Source organism: Nuphar pumila, chromosome 13 (assembly GCF_984573655.1).
Source record: "Nuphar pumila chromosome 13, dmNupPumi1.hap1.1, whole genome shotgun sequence".
Lineage (NCBI taxonomy): Eukaryota > Viridiplantae > Streptophyta > Magnoliopsida > Nymphaeales > Nymphaeaceae > Nuphar > Nuphar pumila.
In genome coordinates, this window is record NC_143261.1 from 2,136,975 (window position 1) to 2,157,224 (window position 20,250).

General features: G+C 37.3%; 2 protein-coding genes across 2 annotated transcripts; both read right to left on the reverse strand.

Annotated features, from left to right (window-relative positions):
- Positions 1-1,204: 1,204 nt before the first annotated feature.
- On the reverse strand, positions 1,205-4,672 carry LOC149817475 (GDSL esterase/lipase At5g45910-like). The gene is made up of 5 exons (XM_089985400.1): positions 4,405-4,672; positions 3,531-3,749; positions 2,629-2,777; positions 1,807-2,083; positions 1,205-1,434 (listed from the first exon to the last, which is right to left on the reverse strand). The coding sequence occupies exons 1-5, from the start codon at positions 4,670-4,672 to the stop codon at positions 1,205-1,207; spliced, it is 1,143 nt and encodes a 380-aa protein (XP_089841526.1).
- Positions 4,673-14,676: 10,004 nt separating this feature from the next.
- On the reverse strand, positions 14,677-18,144 carry LOC149817476 (GDSL esterase/lipase At5g45910-like). Its single transcript, XM_089985402.1, has 5 exons — positions 17,877-18,144; positions 17,003-17,221; positions 16,101-16,249; positions 15,279-15,555; positions 14,677-14,906 (listed from the first exon to the last, which is right to left on the reverse strand). The coding sequence occupies exons 1-5, from the start codon at positions 18,142-18,144 to the stop codon at positions 14,677-14,679; spliced, it is 1,143 nt and encodes a 380-aa protein (XP_089841528.1).
- Positions 18,145-20,250: the final 2,106 nt, after the last annotated feature.

Below are 20,250 nucleotides of genomic sequence, written 5' to 3' on the forward strand. Positions count from 1 at the left end.
GAAAATATGAATACAAATTAGTTAAAAATAAACACATGGTTTTTTCATTATAAATAGTCATTTAAAGCATAAATATCACATTTAAATCATGATATTTATGTTTTTTCCTTAAATCTCATGATATTTTGAAAATCTCACAAGAAATTACCGTTTTAAACTTTCAAGCAATTTCTTGAAAATATTATATTAGTCACTATGATTAATTGAAGGCAAGGAATTGAGCAAATTTCAATTAGGTGCGAATTATTTAGCATTGATTCCAAAAAGTACCTCACATTCTTCAAATTTACTAATATGAGCCTCTCTTTTTTTTTTTTGAAAAAAAAGTCAAACAAATACATGAGGTTAACCTCTTCCGTATTTGAAATTACTATTCTTTTGAGTTTTCTATATTAACCTTTACAATTCAAAAACACTTATCTACCCTCGTAGAAAAGGGAACGACAGGTGTTTTAAACAATTGAGGGTATTAATCTCATTTGACTCAATCGACTGATCAGATCTAAACTGGGTTTAACGGTCAATGATGAGAATAGGCCCCTCTTTGGCATTTTTCAGAAACCAGAGCTTGAAGGCCATCATAAATAGTCAATCACTATTTAATCTTGGAAGCTGATGCTTGAAATCCAACACACAAAATAGGCCTCTCCGTGTTCTGTCGGTTATGTTCCATCAAATCTTGGACAAACAATCAAGCACACCCTTAAGGTCCAACTATTTGTCATCACCACCACTCCCAATGAGATATGTTTATATGCTTTTCTTTAGATAGTCCAAGGGAAAAAAATCCCATGACCTACCGCAAATTCTTTTTTTTTTTTTTTTTGTGGGGTGGGGCAGTTGGAAATTTGAGGTGCCATCAACCCCAAATTCTTTTTTTTGTTTTTGTTTTTGTATTTGTGTGCTTTTTAGCATTCAAGAAAAACAACAAGAATGAACAAACAAAAAATAAATCTGGAAGGAATTTAAATAGAAAAGAACATTATATATGCAACCTTGAACAATCAGGTAAATAATAATTTCATCAGTTCTTTATAAGATGTATACTTCCATGCATGTCCTTGGACCAAAAAAAAGTAAGACCTTTCCTTGGACTATTCTATTCCTGAGGGATCCAATCACCAGCTGTTGAGAAACAATTGAGAGTTAAATGAAATAAAAAAAATACTACTGAAGGGATTGAATGGTTGAGAGCCTTGATTAATTAATAGCAATATTCTAGGGGTAATCTCAGAGTGGGGTAAGTGAAGAATCCATTGATGAATCCACTAGCCATCCACTGGTAGGCCTTCTCAGTGAGATGAATGCCATCCCAATTCACATGTTTGGATGGATCACCGCATACATCGATCCCTGGCTGTCCACAGGTGGCCCCAAGGTTGAAGTTGTATGGCTCTCCCTTACCACAGCAAGCTCTCAGAGCACTCTCAAATCCTGAAAATTACACATGAAGAAAAGCAAACACAAACATTAGTTACCAATTTATTTTGGTTTAGAAAAAAAAAACTGGAGGTTGGATCATTGGATACGATGTTAACAAATCCCAATCGAATCGAATCGAATCGGATAGAACCTGCCCTTTTTTATTCGATGCAGGGGTGCTCTATTAAAAAAAAAAATGAATTTTTTAATAGATTGATTCAAAACAATTCGATTTGATTCTATTCAGACTAATTTGACCTTTTTCTTGGGAAAATCCATTCGATTCAAAAACCAATTCAGACCAATTTATATATATATCATTTTTTTGTTCTTGTCAGAAACTGATAAATCAAACAGGTAAATTTAATTGAGTCATTGGCATACCAAACTGGCTGGGGTTTCTGAAAAAACCCATAGCAGCATCGTAGTAATCAGCATAAATGATCTTTGCATGTGGGTGTTGCTCCCTTAGCCTTTGGAGGGCAACTTGCAGATGAGAATTGTGGTAGACTGCAAAGTCGTTGTAGCTCTTGAGGCAACCGATCTGAGGGTCATAAACCGACGCATTTTGCGACCCGAAAGCCGTCAGGTAACTTGTCGAACAGCCGATGGGAAGGTTCCCCGGAATCATCAGCTCCACTGCTCCATGTTTTACCAGTCTCTGCATTTCATTAGGTTAGTTCAGTAGTCAAAGGCTTGAAAGGTTCGAAGTCGAACCAAGTTGGGCCAGTTCCAGTTAGTTGCATAGACCTTTGCCAGAGTATGTTTGTTTTTTTTTACGATGAGGAACCCTCGCCGAAGTGAGAAAAATCTCGTGTGAGCCCTACGACTAATTATACCCTGCCTTACTTGGCCCACGTCTGAAAGCTTCAGACACACCCATGCACCAGCGGGGTTTGATCCGGTGGCTTCATCTCAGCACCCCTCACAACCACCCCACTGACCATGCAGTCGACCGCTGCCGTGATATAGGCCTTAACCAGAGTCATAAAAACAATTCTAGTGGGTTGTTGTTGTTGTTGTTCATTTCCCTAAATCAAGAACTTTCTAGTTTATCAAGGTTCTTAGGAAATACCAATATCCGTGAAATTCTGGATGTTGGTGGTAATGAAAAGGTACTATAAATCCTTCAAAATTTCTAAATGGAGATAAGAAATGTAAAAAGGTAAAAAAAGTAGCAAAGTGTGAAAAATGTTAAAAACTCACATTCACAGCATCTGCAATGGTGTTCACTACATCATGCACGTAAGCCTTGACCTCATCAATGCTCTTCCCTTGAAAGAAGGCGTAATTGTAGTCGTTCCCTCCAATCTCTCCAACGAGAAATAGTGATGACTTGAGAAAGTGGTGGCACTCTGTTATCACATACCCCAAATGAGAAACAAAGAAGTTTTTAGTTTAATTTTGATGCATTCAATCATAACTAAGGTTGTCAATAGGTTGGGTTTGGTTCAGACCCACGTGGAACCAGACCTAGACTTGATTTGAGATACTGGTACCGATCAAGTTCAGACCCAGGTCCAACAAGACCCAAAAAACATAAGAGAAACCATACTTGAATCGTATATGGATTACATGAACCAGACCCGAACCATACCTGGTAAAATAAAATAAAAAAAAAAAAAATTTATCCTTTTTAATTGAAAATTTGTGAATCTTTTTCGAAACTTGGGTCGGGCCTAGGTCTTACGAAATTTCACAAACCATACCTGGCTCCATGTATTAATCAGTCCCTTTGGGTCTTACCGTCGGACCTTCTTATTTAGGTTGAACCCATTGATACCCCTAATCATAACCACCATGTCTAATCCAATTCATTTATATACATATGGCATAAGATTCTTTTTTCGGCTTTGTAGCCACAATGACAGGCCTTCGGTTGGTAAAACCATTAAGATCCCCCCCTGCCCACCAGGGAGTACACCCCGCTCTGACCTGACCTTGCAGCAAGAGATGCCCCCTGTTGGTTTCGAACCCTTGACATGATCCCGTCAATTACTTGTTGAAGTTACCTACCAGATGAGCAGAGCTCTTGTGGGCTTTTGTTTTTATTTTTCTTTTCATCTGTTGTGGGAAGAATAGAAAACAAGATTTTATATGTTGGTTACCTGCTTTTGAAGAGCATAGTGAAGGTAGAAGCCTGTCGAACCAGCCGAGTTGGACGTTTAGTGAGTTGTTGGTCCATAGTTGATTGATGTTCTTGCTCTCAAAGTATGAAACATCAAGTGTTGTAGCTCCTGCTACAGCAAAATTGACTCCATTGGTGTATTCTTTGCCCTCAGGATCAGCCAGATATGGAGGAAGAAGAGGAAGACCGAATGCCTCGGCTGAAAAGGTATTAGAAATTAGTCATAAGATTGCTGAACATAGCAAATCATAACATAGTTACTGTGACTAGATGACTCAATGCTAGATACAAGTGTATATATAGTCCTTAAATGAAACTCACACACTTATATTCATGCAAAACATGATCGAGGTCTAAATCATACGGGAGTGAAATTGGCCCCACAATCACACTAAAATCACAGAGTTCAAAGCCTTATCAGGTCATGAAGTCCACCCTGATTCAAATACTCTACTAATTAAGTAGTTCTATTTCGCTACTGTGGCCTTCACACCAGTAACTCAGACAACAAACTCATTCAGCCATATATAGTGACTATAATTGAACACTGATCATGGCATGCCTAAATTAATCTTGAATCGATAGTTTGCCCCGAGAATCGGCAAAGCACGATCCTAATCCAATGGCAGCCAACCTGATCCTACCTGGTTCTTGGATTCAACTTAGATATGTAAGCAAATTCAGGCTAATTAAGAGTCAGAGTAGATGCCACTGTTATCACGTCCAAGACCAGTAGTATATTAATGCATGACTCTGTGAACCACCTTGGCAACAAATGGAAGCAACTTTCACCATATTCTTTTAAAAGCGAGAAAGACTATATATGGAAGTAGAGAAGCACAAAAAGACAATACCTATGAAGTCGACGATCAATCTTCCATTGGAGCATCGGCCTGTGGGGTGCCCAAAGAAGGTTTCTCCATAGGGGAGGTTGGCTATGACCGAAAACCCACTAGGCCTGGAGTGTAGCAGGTTTCCGGTGTCGGCAAGCGAGTCCCCGAAGCTAAAGATGGAGGTGTAGCAATCTGAATGTGAAACAGCTGCAGGAACAAAGAACATGCAGGCTGCCAAAACAGTCATATGAGAAAGCACCATTACTCCTGAACCAGAAGAAGAAGCCATGGCGAGCGAGAGAGAGAGAGAGAGAGGTTTAAGTGAATTCAAGAGGGGTTAGATGGTCGTTATATATAGCGAGCAGTGTTCTATTTGTAGCAGGCTTTGGGTGCCCACGCATGTTTAGCGTTATAGTTGAACTGTAGCTTTTGTGGTGGTGTGATTACGTACGTAATTATGTTCATGGAATTAAACTGAAATCTTCGGCCATGCTTCTTTAAACAAAATTCTTCATTTCATGGTGAGTTTGAAAATTAAGTCCTTGAACGTATGCTGCCACCTGTAAATCCATGAAAAAATTTTACACTAAAATCTCCTTTATGCTATTTTAAAGCCCATTAAGTTTTATAAAACCGGCAGTCACATGATGGACCTTGATTTTGGGGTGTTACTGAATTTAAGTGATGATACTTGATAGGACTCGTAGTTCTACTCCATTTACCCTTCTACAAGATTGAGGACCAAATAACTGGACTTTAGATGGAAAAAAGAATCCCAGAAGATAACCAACTCTTCCATCCTTATCAACCAGAGATGGTGAGACTTGAGGATTGCACAAATTTTATGTAATATGGACTCTTGAAACCAATATTCTTCGGTTGACAGTTCTAATCCCAATATGGATATATATCCATGGTGTCAATAGGCAAGGTTTACTTCACTAATTATATGGACCTTTAATTGGGACTACAACTCTAGAAAACATGGCTGTCCAAGGGATCAAGATCTCAACATGAGTCTTGAAGAGCTGTCTCACTAGGGTTGCAAACATATAGTGACCAATATTGGCGTTTCTTTGAAGAAAAAAAAATGTGAGATTTTGGCTGGCCAATATTTAATTTCCAATAAAAATGCCAGAATTTATTTTTAATTTTTCTTTGTAAAAATAATTACAATATTTTATTGTACATGTTTTTCCATTTTCTTCCCAAAAAAAGAATCAATTTTTCACGAGAATTTGGCTGCCAATATTTACCCAAAAAATGTTTTGTCACTATGGTTGCAAATCGTTAGGTCAGTCTGAGGCTGAAGACTACCCAGTTCCAGAACTAATTTTTTTTTTGAGCAAGTCCACTTCCAGATCCAGTTCTAAATTGCAGAACTATAAGTGGCAGAGGGCTTGGGGAGAAGGTGCTGAACCCTTCATCCAAGGTTCGACTCCCACCGGTATGGCAGAGGGCCTGAGGGACAAATGTTGTATATCTATTTAATGTACGTAGAAGTTCCTCGTGATATCATCGTTTGTGGCTGATGGAACATTTGTATGTTGTATATCTGAAAGACTTGTGTCTCCCAAACAGGCAACATGTTGCTACGTTTTATGAAAACTGATTCGATGTCGTACATTGTTTCATTGTTTCATGCCAAAACTTTGTAAAGGTATTAAGATATTATGGGACCGGAAAGACACAGGGTTATGGATTTGTCAGTTTCTCCGATCCTTCGCGATGAAAGAAATGAATGGTTCTCTCTCTCTGTCTCTCTTTCTATATATATATATATATATATATATATATATATATATATATATTTATATATTTATTTATATATATATAGAGAGAGAGAGATATGGATTTGTCAGTTTCGGCTTTTTAGAGCAGACCGAGGCAAAGTTTGGGTGCGACTTAGACCAAAACGTGTCAGTCTAGGTCGTCCCCAGACCAATTTTGCATTCAAAAAAAATGTGTGGTCGGTTCAGCCTGGGTGCGACCTAGACCGAACTGAAACGAGTCGGTCTGGGTCGCACCCAGACCAAGATCGATCCAGATAGAAAAAAAAGAGTTTGTTGGTTGAACCGGTTCAGAACAAATCGGGTCTCGCCGAACCGGTTTATATGGGTCGATTCAGACCAAACTGGTTCTTGAGGAATTGGTCTAAACCGAATTGGGTCTGAATCGAACCGGTTTGGATAAACCCGAGTCAAGCCAAACTGGTTCAGTCTAACTGGATCTGGGTTCTTAGTTCAGATTCAGTTTGATTCAGACCTATTCTGGATCCAGATTGATTACTCTAGATCTGATTGGATCACTCTTGGATCCATATCAGAACTAGGTCTAGATTAGACCGTTCTGGATCCAGTGAGAGTGTATGAATCCAGTCAGAGTGTTCTGGATCCGGTTAGATTGTCTAGGATCTAGTTAGATTATTCTATATCCAGTCAAACTGTTATGTATTTAGATAAGTAATGAATCTAGATCCAATCTGACAGGGTCAGATCCAGATCATAAATAGATTCGGATCGGGTTGTGAGATAGTCTTGAATTATAAATAGATGTGAAATGACCATAATACCCTTTTAGGTACCCGAGATCCATTTTGGTAAAATAGGCATAACTTTGCACCCCAAACTCAAAATTGAGCGAGGTTTGGTGCATTGGACTCGTATTGAAGAAATGAATCTACTTGTCTAATAGTGTTGATTAAACTAGTGACACAAAATTTCAGGTTTTGTGAGTCAATTTAGGAGAAATATTTTGGTAAATCTGCAAGAAGTTTTGTACATTAATACAAATATGTTGGTGTAATGATCATATCATACTGTTTGAGCACCTTGAGACTCGATTGCGGTAAAAGTATAGTGTTCACACTTGAGTTAAGAGATACAACAACAACAACAACAACAACTACGCCTTCATCCCAAAACAATTGGGGTCAGCGATATGAACCAAAAAAGAAATTCATTTTGGGTCTTCCACATGAATCATTTTCCTCCAATCATTTCTATCCAACGCCATGTCCTCGGTGAGGTTCAAAGCATTCATATCCTTTCCTATCATCTCCATCCAAGTCTTCCTAGGCCTACCCCGACCTCTTTTAACTAATATATTTTCCCATTTCTCCAACCTTCTAACTGGAGCATCATTAGGCCTTCGCCGAATATGTCCAAACCACCGTAAACGATTCTCTCGCATCTTATTTTCAATGGGTGCAACACCTACCTTCTTACGTATCTCTTCGTTCCGAATCTTATCTTTTATTGTATTTCCACACATCCATCTAAGCATCCGCATCTCAGCTACACTCATTTTTTGAATATGATGTCTCTTGGCAGCCCAACATTCCGTACCATATAGTAAAGCGGGTCTAATAGTCGTCCTATAAAACTTTCCCTTCAACCGCAATGGCATTCTACGATCGCACAGCACTCCAGTAGCACTTTTCCATTTCATCCACCCAACCTTTATCCTATGATTTACATCTCCATCAATTTCTCCATACTTTTGAATGATGGATCCCAAATATTTGAAATAATCATTCACCGGTATATCTTGCTCACCAAGCTTCACTACACTCCCATCCCTACTTCGTTGCTTACTAAACCGACATTCCATATATTCAGTCTTACTCTTACTCAACTTAAAACCTCTAGCTTCCAATGTCTGTCTCCATAATTCTAACTTAGCATTAACCCCAGCTCTAGACTCATCAATCAAAACAATATCATCAGCAAACAACATACACCACGGTACATTTTCTTGAATTGATCTCGTAAGCTCATCCATCACTATCGCAAATAGGAAAGGGCTTAAAGCAGATCCTTGATGTAACCCAACCGTTATCGGAAAATTGGTTGTCACCCCTCCACAAGTGCGGACATTGGTTACTACTCCTACATACATATCTTTAATTATACTAATGTACTTGAGAGAAACACCTTTCTTCATCATTGTCCACCAGAGAACGTCCCTAGGTACTCTATCGTATGCCTTCTCTAAATCAATAAAAACCATATGCAAATCTTTGTTCCTCTCTCTATATCTTTCAATAAGTTGTCTAAGAAGATGTATAGCTTCCATAGTTGATCTTCCAGGCATAAAACCAAATTGATTCTCCGATATCATGACAACCTTCCTCAACCTAGACTCAATCACCCTCTCCCAAAGTTTCATAGTATGACTCATGAGTTTTATACCACGATAGTTTGTGCAATCTTGTATACCACGATAGTTTGTGCAAACTTGAGTTAAGAGATATTATAAGTAATTTTAGATGTGAATATGTTGGGTTATGATTCGGCCAGCCAGCGCACAAATAAAAACAACAATAGCAAGTTACTGATAAAACAATGCAAAAGAAATGCAGAGGCAGGATTACCTGATGCCGCCATTGATGAACTGGATGATGGCTGATGATCGACGCTGGTGCAGGGGAAGCTATTGGTTGTGGCTGAACAGGAGAAAACTTCTCCTTAGCCGGACTGCTGCACTCCACGAGCGCAGGCTGCTGGATGCAGGCGGTGGGCAGGATCTGTTCCCTCACCGGATGGAAAAACACTGAATGGAGAGGTAAGATATCCAACTGATTTCCTCTCTCATTTTTCTGTTTTTCACCCTGTGTTTTCACACGTCTTTGAGGGTTGCTCATGATACCTCTTTTATAGGCACAAAGTGGGAACCGTTTGTGTAACCCTTCTCCCTTATTCTGTGCAAGTTTATCGGAAGAAGCATCTTCTGTGGGGGGTATCCACATCGTGGGTAACCACCCCCACTAGCTGGTGGTTTATACCAATATTCTCTCACTTGTTTCGACGATAAACCCTTAACCAAAAAACTTTATGGGAATAACTTGATGAATAGATTGGCCTTTATGATCTATTATGTAGATCCTTAGTTGAATCTCTAATCCTTATGAGATTAACAACAAACAAGTAATAACGAGAATCAATGAAATGAATGTGATCACTTTATTTTTATATGTATATATAAAAAAAGTTTAACAACCCTATCCTCAATACATGTTCGGAACATAATCCTGGTGCTAGCCCTTTAATAAGAGGATCAACAATTATCTCTTTGGTACCAATATTAACAATATGCACTAGATGATTCTTTGTCCTTTCTTTAACAACAAAGTACCTTAATTTCATATGTGTACATGTTGTAATACTTTTATTATTATTCGAAAAGGACATCGCAACTTCATTATCAGAGTAGACCTTCAGTGGCTTCTCAATGAAATCGACCACCTTTAACTGTGATATAAAGTTCTTCAACGATATGCCCTGCGAGGTAGTGTCGTACAATACTATGAATTTTGCCTTCATGGTGTGAGCAACAGTGGTCGTCTACTTTCCACTCCTACAAGACATCACGCTCCCAATAAGTAAGAAGATGTACCCAGTAGTAGACTTTCTACTATCAAGGCATCCTCCTAAGTCCGCATCCGAGTAGACAATGACCTCGAGGTGATCAACTTTATGATATATCAACATATAATCTTTTATCCCTTGCAAATGCCGCAAGACTTTCTTTGCAGCTTTCCAATAGGGTATGCCTTAGTTAGACTAAAATTGGCCAAGCACCCCTACTGCAAAAGAGATATCTGGACGATAACATGTCTAGTGTATTGTAAGTTGCCAACAACTTACGCATATGGATAAACACTCATATGTGTTTTGTCAATATCGTCTTGTGGACAATCCTTTAAGCTCAACTTGTCACCTTTTGATATGGGTGTTGAATTAGGAGAACAAGTCTCCATCCCATATCATTTTAACACCTTATTTATATAGGATCTTTAAGAGAGGCCTAGAAAATCTTTTGATCTATCTCGACGGATCTCAATGTCGAGTACATAAGCAGCCTCACCCATATCTTTCATATCAAAATATGATGCAAGAAACTGTTTTATCTCTGTAAGTAACTTTATATCGTTCGTTGCCAGCAAAATGTCATTCACATACAATATCAATATAATGAACTTACTCTCACTTTCCTTAAGGTATATACATTGATCAAAAATGTTTTCTATAAACCCTAACATCATAATGACTTGGGAAAATTTAATATACCACTGTCGGGAGGCCTCTTTAAGTTCATATATTGATTTGTTAAGCTTGCAAACCAAACGATCATCGTGAGAGAAACCAAGTGGTTGTTACATGTATACCTCTTTATTTAGATCCCTGTTGAGGAACACATTTTTTACATCCATCTGATATAGCTCCAAGTCATAATGAGCTACGAGGGCCAAAATTATTCTCATTGACTCTTTAGTTGAGACAGGAGAAAATGTCTCATTATAATCAATGCCCTCCATCTGGGTGAATCTTTTAGCAACTAATTTTGCCTTATGTCTCTCTATGTTACCTTTGGAGTCCTTCTTGGTCTTAAAGACTCATTTACACTCTACAGGTTTTACTCTCTTAGGTAACTCGACAAGATCCCATAGAGGTTATTTTTTTTTTGGGGTATTGAGATTGCTTACTCTCATAGAGGTTATTTTTTGTCTTAAACTAAATTGGCTTGCGGGATTAATCTTGACAAGTCCCGCATTACAAATAAAAAATTTTATGAGAAGTTGTGGGCTCAAACATGAAGGGTGATGATGGGATTTCGTTGGAAAATTCTACTCCCTATCTGGAGCTTGTGGGATCACTTATATATCTTAGTATCACACGACCAGACATATCTCATGTCGTGCATACTGTAAGTCAATTTCAACACAGCATAAGATATGCTTGGTCGTGTGATGCTAAGATGCATAAGGGATCTCACAAGTTGCCTATAGGGAGTAGGATTTTCCAAAGAAATCCCATCATCACCCTTCATTTTTCATGCCTTCACTTCAGTTCATATGAGTGTTGTACTTCGTATTATCAGATATATAAAGGCACAATAAACAAGGGAGTATTTTTTTCCTTAACTTCTAATTTAGAATTCATTGCATATACTGACTCTAATTAGGGAGGTTACCCAAATACGCGTCACTCCACCACTGGTTTTTGTATTTTTCTAGGTAAATCACAGATCTCATTGAAATGCAAGAAACAACAGAAGGTGTCTCTTGCATCAACAGAAACAGAATATCGAGCCATGACCTCCATAACTATAGAAATTGTGTGGATTCATCAATTATTGCAGGATATGGGAGTACTGATCCAAGGACCTACAAGATTGTGTTGTGATAATAAAAGTGCAATTAATTTATATTGCTAAAAATCAGAGTTTTCAGAAGTCTACCAATTAAGCACATTAAGATGGACTACCACTATGTCAGAGAAGCCTACTTACAGAAAATCACAGACCTTCCTTATGTGACCTCAGAATGCCAGTTGGCAGACTTTTTCACAATGGCACTATGTTCTCCCAGATTTAATTTTCTCTTTGACAAACTTTCGGTCATCACGCCCTAAGTTTGAGATGGGGGGTGTTAAATTGTATCAATTCATGTATACAATTGATTAGTTCTTGATTAGGTTTAGGTTAGAATAATGTGTTTCAGGTTTTGTTTATTTCAATGTTCTTTAGATCAATTAAATAATGGTTTTCTTTATTAACCAATATATCTTCTTTTATTGCGTTATCGTTCTTTGTTAGAATAACTTAGATTAAAGTTAGGCATTTTCTTTTGTCAGTAAATAGTTAGTTTTATTTTATTTTATTTTCATAGATTACATTAGAAATAGCCAGTTTTATGCAATTATCATTTTTTTAAAGTATGCTTAGTTATCCGATTTTTGAATAGTGTGTTTCTCTTAGTTTTAATTCACGTTGAATTTTGTTTTTTTAGGGATTAGATTAGGGTTAATTTTGTAGTTAATGTTAGTATAGATTAGTTTGATTGAAGTTAATTAGTTTAATTAGTCGTTAAAATTAGTTAGCCGATCTTCATGATCTTTGCAATTTGCGGTTTTTCTTAATATCTAACATTGTTTTAGTTTTATGCATTGCATGTGGTTGTAGCTTAGGATAGTTTTAAATTATTTACTTTAGTTTAAATCACGTTGGATTCATGTTATATGCTTTAGAGTATTAAGTTTTGTTTATCATGCATAGTTAGTTAGAATTAGTCTAGCCGATTTTTATTTAATTATTTTATTTGATTTTCAGCATAGCCTAGGTTACTTTTATATTTCAATTTTATTTATTCGGTTACATTCATAAACAGTACAACATATAGTGTTAGTTAGTTTCGTTTAGGTTTTTTTAGTTAGTTCTTGATTTCTTGAATTAGTTAAGCTTAGTTGTTCATTAGTTCTTGAATTAATTAGTTAGGTAGTTTTGCTATTTCGTCTTTTAGTGTAAATTAGTTCACAGTTGGTTCGTGTTAATTAGTTCATGTTTTTGTGCTTTTTTTGCATATTTGCTTTTGATTTTCTCGTAGATTTCTTTTTCTGCTGTGTGTTTTCTTTTTGTGTCTTGCAGAAAAGTGTTGGAACGTGCGGTGAAACCTTTTTTGTGTTCTCGAGGTACCCTCTGGGGTCTATTGAGGCCCTCAAAAATGCTCTCAGAGAGTTCTCAGAAAAGCAAAAGTTCAAGAAAGCAAGCATTACCGAAAGAGAGAAGGGCTAAGGGAAGCAAATCAATCAAGAAGGGAATAAAAGCTTCAAGCACTGAAGACACTTTTGCTTTTATTTTTAGAATAGGCGTTATTTTATTCAATTCAATTTATTTGGGGTTGTAATAAGACACTTTATTATTTGTTTAAGAATTCTGCATGGACAATACTCTCTTGTTTATTTATTAAATTATTTTTTTCATTTTGGCAATAAAGAATAGTTTAGATTGTGTGTTGAATACGAAGTATTTTCCGTTCTTTGAGTTTGACCCGAATTTCACCACTCGTGCGAGCCGGTTTTTATTATTTTGTGTCTGGCTTTGACACTTGTTTTCATTAAAAATATTATTTTAAAAAACTCATTTTCATAAAACTCACACCACTTATGCTCATCTTATTCTTAGGTTACTTTGACACCGCAAAATATCATTTTTCAAAAACAATTTGAAATTTTTTCATAAATCTTGTATTTTTTGGCAAAATTTTAGCAATAAAAAATAAATTTAAAATGTAAAAAATAAATTTTATAAGAAAATATGAATACAAATTAGTTAAAAATAAACACATGGTTTTTTCATTATAAATAGTCATTTAAAGCATAAATATCACATTTAAATCATGATATTTATGTTTTTTCCTTAAATCTCATGATATTTTGAAAATCTCACAAGAAATTACCGTTTTAAACTTTCAAGCAATTTCTTGAAAATATTATATTAGTCACTATGATTAATTGAAGGCAAGGAATTGAGCAAATTTCAATTAGGTGCGAATTATTTAGCATTGATTCCAAAAAGTACCTCACATTCTTCAAATTTACTAATATGAGCCTCTCTTTTTTTTTTTGAAAAAAAAGTCAAACAAATACATGAGGTTAACCTCTTCCGTATTTGAAATTACTATTCTTTTGAGTTTTCTATATTAACCTTTACAATTCAAAAACACTTATCTACCCTCGTAGAAAAGGGAACGACAGGTGTTTTAAACAATTGAGGGTATTAATCTCATTTGACTCAATCGACTGATCAGATCTAAACTGGGTTTAACGGTCAATGATGAGAATAGGCCCCTCTTTGGCATTTTTCAGAAACCAGAGCTTGAAGGCCATCATAAATAGTCAATCACTATTTAATCTTGGAAGCTGATGCTTGAAATCCAACACACAAAATAGGCCTCTCCGTGTTCTGTCGGTTATGTTCCATCAAATCTTGGACAAACAATCAAGCACACCCTTAAGGTCCAACTATTTGTCATCACCACCACTCCCAATGAGATATGTTTATATGCTTTTCTTTAGATAGTCCAAGGGAAAAAAATCCCATGACCTACCGCAAATTCTTTTTTTTTTTTTTTTTGTGGGGTGGGGCAGTTGGAAATTTGAGGTGCCATCAACCCCAAATTCTTTTTTTTGTTTTTGTTTTTGTATTTGTGTGCTTTTTAGCATTCAAGAAAAACAACAAGAATGAACAAACAAAAAATAAATCTGGAAGGAATTTAAATAGAAAAGAACATTATATATGCAACCTTGAACAATCAGGTAAATAATAATTTCATCAGTTCTTTATAAGATGTATACTTCCATGCATGTCCTTGGACCAAAAAAAAGTAAGACCTTTCCTTGGACTATTCTATTCCTGAGGGATCCAATCACCAGCTGTTGAGAAACAATTGAGAGTTAAATGAAATAAAAAAAATACTACTGAAGGGATTGAATGGTTGAGAGCCTTGATTAATTAATAGCAATATTCTAGGGGTAATCTCAGAGTGGGGTAAGTGAAGAATCCATTGATGAATCCACTAGCCATCCACTGGTAGGCCTTCTCAGTGAGATGAATGCCATCCCAATTCACATGTTTGGATGGATCACCGCATACATCGATCCCTGGCTGTCCACAGGTGGCCCCAAGGTTGAAGTTGTATGGCTCTCCCTTACCACAGCAAGCTCTCAGAGCACTCTCAAATCCTGAAAATTACACATGAAGAAAAGCAAACACAAACATTAGTTACCAATTTATTTTGGTTTAGAAAAAAAAAACTGGAGGTTGGATCATTGGATACGATGTTAACAAATCCCAATCGAATCGAATCGAATCGGATAGAACCTGCCCTTTTTTATTCGATGCAGGGGTGCTCTATTAAAAAAAAAAATGAATTTTTTAATAGATTGATTCAAAACAATTCGATTTGATTCTATTCAGACTAATTTGACCTTTTTCTTGGGAAAATCCATTCGATTCAAAAACCAATTCAGACCAATTTATATATATATCATTTTTTTGTTCTTGTCAGAAACTGATAAATCAAACAGGTAAATTTAATTGAGTCATTGGCATACCAAACTGGCTGGGGTTTCTGAAAAAACCCATAGCAGCATCGTAGTAATCAGCATAAATGATCTTTGCATGTGGGTGTTGCTCCCTTAGCCTTTGGAGGGCAACTTGCAGATGAGAATTGTGGTAGACTGCAAAGTCGTTGTAGCTCTTGAGGCAACCGATCTGAGGGTCATAAACCGACGCATTTTGCGACCCGAAAGCCGTCAGGTAACTTGTCGAACAGCCGATGGGAAGGTTCCCCGGAATCATCAGCTCCACTGCTCCATGTTTTACCAGTCTCTGCATTTCATTAGGTTAGTTCAGTAGTCAAAGGCTTGAAAGGTTCGAAGTCGAACCAAGTTGGGCCAGTTCCAGTTAGTTGCATAGACCTTTGCCAGAGTATGTTTGTTTTTTTTTACGATGAGGAACCCTCGCCGAAGTGAGAAAAATCTCGTGTGAGCCCTACGACTAATTATACCCTGCCTTACTTGGCCCACGTCTGAAAGCTTCAGACACACCCATGCACCAGCGGGGTTTGATCCGGTGGCTTCATCTCAGCACCCCTCACAACCACCCCACTGACCATGCAGTCGACCGCTGCCGTGATATAGGCCTTAACCAGAGTCATAAAAACAATTCTAGTGGGTTGTTGTTGTTGTTGTTCATTTCCCTAAATCAAGAACTTTCTAGTTTATCAAGGTTCTTAGGAAATACCAATATCCGTGAAATTCTGGATGTTGGTGGTAATGAAAAGGTACTATAAATCCTTCAAAATTTCTAAATGGAGATAAGAAATGTAAAAAGGTAAAAAAAGTAGCAAAGTGTGAAAAATGTTAAAAACTCACATTCACAGCATCTGCAATGGTGTTCACTACATCATGCACGTAAGCCTTGACCTCATCAATGCTCTTCCCTTGAAAGAAGGCGTAATTGTAGTCGTTCCCTCCAATCTCTCCAACGAGAAATAGTGATGACTTGAGAAAGTGGTGGCACTCTGTTATCACATACCCCAAATGAGAAACAAAGAAGTTTTTAGTTTAATTTTGATGCATTCAATCATAACTAAGGTTGTCAATAGGTTGGGTTTGGTTCAGACCCACGTGGAACCAGACCTAGACTTGATTTGAGATACTGGTACCGATCAAGTTCAGACCCAGGTCCAACAAGACCCAAAAAACATAAGAGAAACCATACTTGAATCGTATATGGATTACATGAACCAGACCCGAACCATACCTGGTAAAATAAAATAAAAAAAAAAAAAATTTATCCTTTTTAATTGAAAATTTGTGAATCTTTTTCGAAACTTGGGTCGGGCCTAGGTCTTACGAAATTTCACAAACCATACCTGGCTCCATGTATTAATCAGTCCCTTTGGGTCTTACCGTCGGACCTTCTTATTTAGGTTGAACCCATTGATACCCCTAATCATAACCACCATGTCTAATCCAATTCATTTATATACATATGGCATAAGATTCTTTTTTCGGCTTTGTAGCCACAATGACAGGCCTTCGGTTGGTAAAACCATTAAGATCCCCCCCTGCCCACCAGGGAGTACACCCCGCTCTGACCTGACCTTGCAGCAAGAGATGCCCCCTGTTGGTTTCGAACCCTTGACATGATCCCGTCAATTACTTGTTGAAGTTACCTACCAGATGAGCAGAGCTCTTGTGGGCTTTTGTTTTTATTTTTCTTTTCATCTGTTGTGGGAAGAATAGAAAACAAGATTTTATATGTTGGTTACCTGCTTTTGAAGAGCATAGTGAAGGTAGAAGCCTGTCGAACCAGCCGAGTTGGACGTTTAGTGAGTTGTTGGTCCATAGTTGATTGATGTTCTTGCTCTCAAAGTATGAAACATCAAGTGTTGTAGCTCCTGCTACAGCAAAATTGACTCCATTGGTGTATTCTTTGCCCTCAGGATCAGCCAGATATGGAGGAAGAAGAGGAAGACCGAATGCCTCGGCTGAAAAGGTATTAGAAATTAGTCATAAGATTGCTGAACATAGCAAATCATAACATAGTTACTGTGACTAGATGACTCAATGCTAGATACAAGTGTATATATAGTCCTTAAATGAAACTCACACACTTATATTCATGCAAAACATGATCGAGGTCTAAATCATACGGGAGTGAAATTGGCCCCACAATCACACTAAAATCACAGAGTTCAAAGCCTTATCAGGTCATGAAGTCCACCCTGATTCAAATACTCTACTAATTAAGTAGTTCTATTTCGCTACTGTGGCCTTCACACCAGTAACTCAGACAACAAACTCATTCAGCCATATATAGTGACTATAATTGAACACTGATCATGGCATGCCTAAATTAATCTTGAATCGATAGTTTGCCCCGAGAATCGGCAAAGCACGATCCTAATCCAATGGCAGCCAACCTGATCCTACCTGGTTCTTGGATTCAACTTAGATATGTAAGCAAATTCAGGCTAATTAAGAGTCAGAGTAGATGCCACTGTTATCACGTCCAAGACCAGTAGTATATTAATGCATGACTCTGTGAACCACCTTGGCAACAAATGGAAGCAACTTTCACCATATTCTTTTAAAAGCGAGAAAGACTATATATGGAAGTAGAGAAGCACAAAAAGACAATACCTATGAAGTCGACGATCAATCTTCCATTGGAGCATCGGCCTGTGGGGTGCCCAAAGAAGGTTTCTCCATAGGGGAGGTTGGCTATGACCGAAAACCCACTAGGCCTGGAGTGTAGCAGGTTTCCGGTGTCGGCAAGCGAGTCCCCGAAGCTAAAGATGGAGGTGTAGCAATCTGAATGTGAAACAGCTGCAGGAACAAAGAACATGCAGGCTGCCAAAACAGTCATATGAGAAAGCACCATTACTCCTGAACCAGAAGAAGAAGCCATGGCGAGCGAGAGAGAGAGAGAGAGAGGTTTAAGTGAATTCAAGAGGGGTTAGATGGTCGTTATATATAGCGAGCAGTGTTCTATTTGTAGCAGGCTTTGGGTGCCCACGCATGTTTAGCGTTATAGTTGAACTGTAGCTTTTGTGGTGGTGTGATTACGTACGTAATTATGTTCATGGAATTAAACTGAAATCTTCGGCCATGCTTCTTTAAACAAAATTCTTCATTTCATGGTGAGTTTGAAAATTAAGTCCTTGAACGTATGCTGCCACCTGTAAATCCATGAAAAAATTTTACACTAAAATCTCCTTTATGCTATTTTAAAGCCCATTAAGTTTTATAAAACCGGCAGTCACATGATGGACCTTGATTTTGGGGTGTTACTGAATTTAAGTGATGATACTTGATAGGACTCGTAGTTCTACTCCATTTACCCTTCTACAAGATTGAGGACCAAATAACTGGACTTTAGATGGAAAAAAGAATCCCAGAAGATAACCAACTCTTCCATCCTTATCAACCAGAGATGGTGAGACTTGAGGATTGCACAAATTTTATGTAATATGGACTCTTGAAACCAATATTCTTCGGTTGACAGTTCTAATCCCAATATGGATATATATCCATGGTGTCAATAGGCAAGGTTTACTTCACTAATTATATGGACCTTTAATTGGGACTACAACTCTAGAAAACATGGCTGTCCAAGGGATCAAGATCTCAACATGAGTCTTGAAGAGCTGTCTCACTAGGGTTGCAAACATATAGTGACCAATATTGGCGTTTCTTTGAAGAAAAAAAAATGTGAGATTTTGGCTGGCCAATATTTAATTTCCAATAAAAATGCCAGAATTTATTTTTAATTTTTCTTTGTAAAAATAATTACAATATTTTATTGTACATGTTTTTCCATTTTCTTCCCAAAAAAAGAATCAATTTTTCACGAGAATTTGGCTGCCAATATTTACCCAAAAAATGTTTTGTCACTATGGTTGCAAATCGTTAGGTCAGTCTGAGGCTGAAGACTACCCAGTTCCAGAACTAATTTTTTTTTTGAGCAAGTCCACTTCCAGATCCAGTTCTAAATTGCAGAACTATAAGTGGCAGAGGGCTTGGGGAGAAGGTGCTGAACCCTTCATCCAAGGTTCGACTCCCACCGGTATGGCAGAGGGCCTGAGGGACAAATGTTGTATATCTATTTAATGTACGTAGAAGTTCCTCGTGATATCATCGTTTGTGGCTGATGGAACATTTGTATGTTGTATATCTGAAAGACTTGTGTCTCCCAAACAGGCAACATGTTGCTACGTTTTATGAAAACTGATTCGATGTCGTACATTGTTTCATTGTTTCATGCCAAAACTTTGTAAAGGTATTAAGATATTATGGGACCGGAAAGACACAGGGTTATGGATTTGTCAGTTTCTCCGATCCTTCGCGATGAAAGAAATGAATGGTTCTCTCTCTCTGTCTCTCTTTCTATATATATATATATATATATATATATATATATATATATATATATATATATATATATATATATATTTATATATATATATATATATATATATATATATATATTTATATATTTATTTATATATATATATATATATATACATATATATATTTATATATTTATTTATATATATATATAGAGAGAGAGAGATATGGATTTGTCAGTTTCGGCTTTTTAGAGCAGACCGAGGCAAAGTTTGGGTGCGACTTAGACCAAAACGTGTCAGTCTAGGTCGTCCCCAGACCAATTTTGCATTCAAAAAAAATGTGTGGTCGGTTCAGCCTGGGTGCGACCTAGACCGAACTGAAACGAGTCGGTCTGGGTCGCACCCAGACCAAGATCGATCCAGATAGAAAAAAAAGAGTTTGTTGGTTGAACCGGTTCAGAACAAATCGGGTCTCGCCGAACCGGTTTATATGGGTCGATTCAGACCAAACTGGTTCTTGAGGAATTGGTCTAAACCGAATTGGGTCTGAATCGAACCGGTTTGGATAAACCCGAGTCAAGCCAAACTGGTTCAGTCTAACTGGATCTGGGTTCTTAGTTCAGATTCAGTTTGATTCAGACCTATTCTGGATCCAGATTGATTAC

Coding starts and splice junctions, on each gene's coding strand:
- LOC149817475 (XM_089985400.1), bottom strand. CDS start 4,672: ATGGCTTCTTCTTCTGGTTCAGGAGTAATGGTGCTTTCTCATATGACT. Junction 2,778..3,530: donor ACTATGCTCTTCAAAAGCAG/GTAACCAACATA, acceptor ATGTGATAACAG/AGTGCCACCACTTTCTCAAG. Junction 2,084..2,628: donor CCATTGCAGATGCTGTGAAT/GTGAGTTTTTAA, acceptor AATGAAATGCAG/AGACTGGTAAAACATGGAGC.
- LOC149817476 (XM_089985402.1), bottom strand. CDS start 18,144: ATGGCTTCTTCTTCTGGTTCAGGAGTAATGGTGCTTTCTCATATGACT. Junction 17,222..17,876: donor ATTGATCGTCGACTTCATAG/GTATTGTCTTTT, acceptor ATACCTTTTCAG/CCGAGGCATTCGGTCTTCCT. Junction 15,556..16,100: donor CCATTGCAGATGCTGTGAAT/GTGAGTTTTTAA, acceptor AATGAAATGCAG/AGACTGGTAAAACATGGAGC.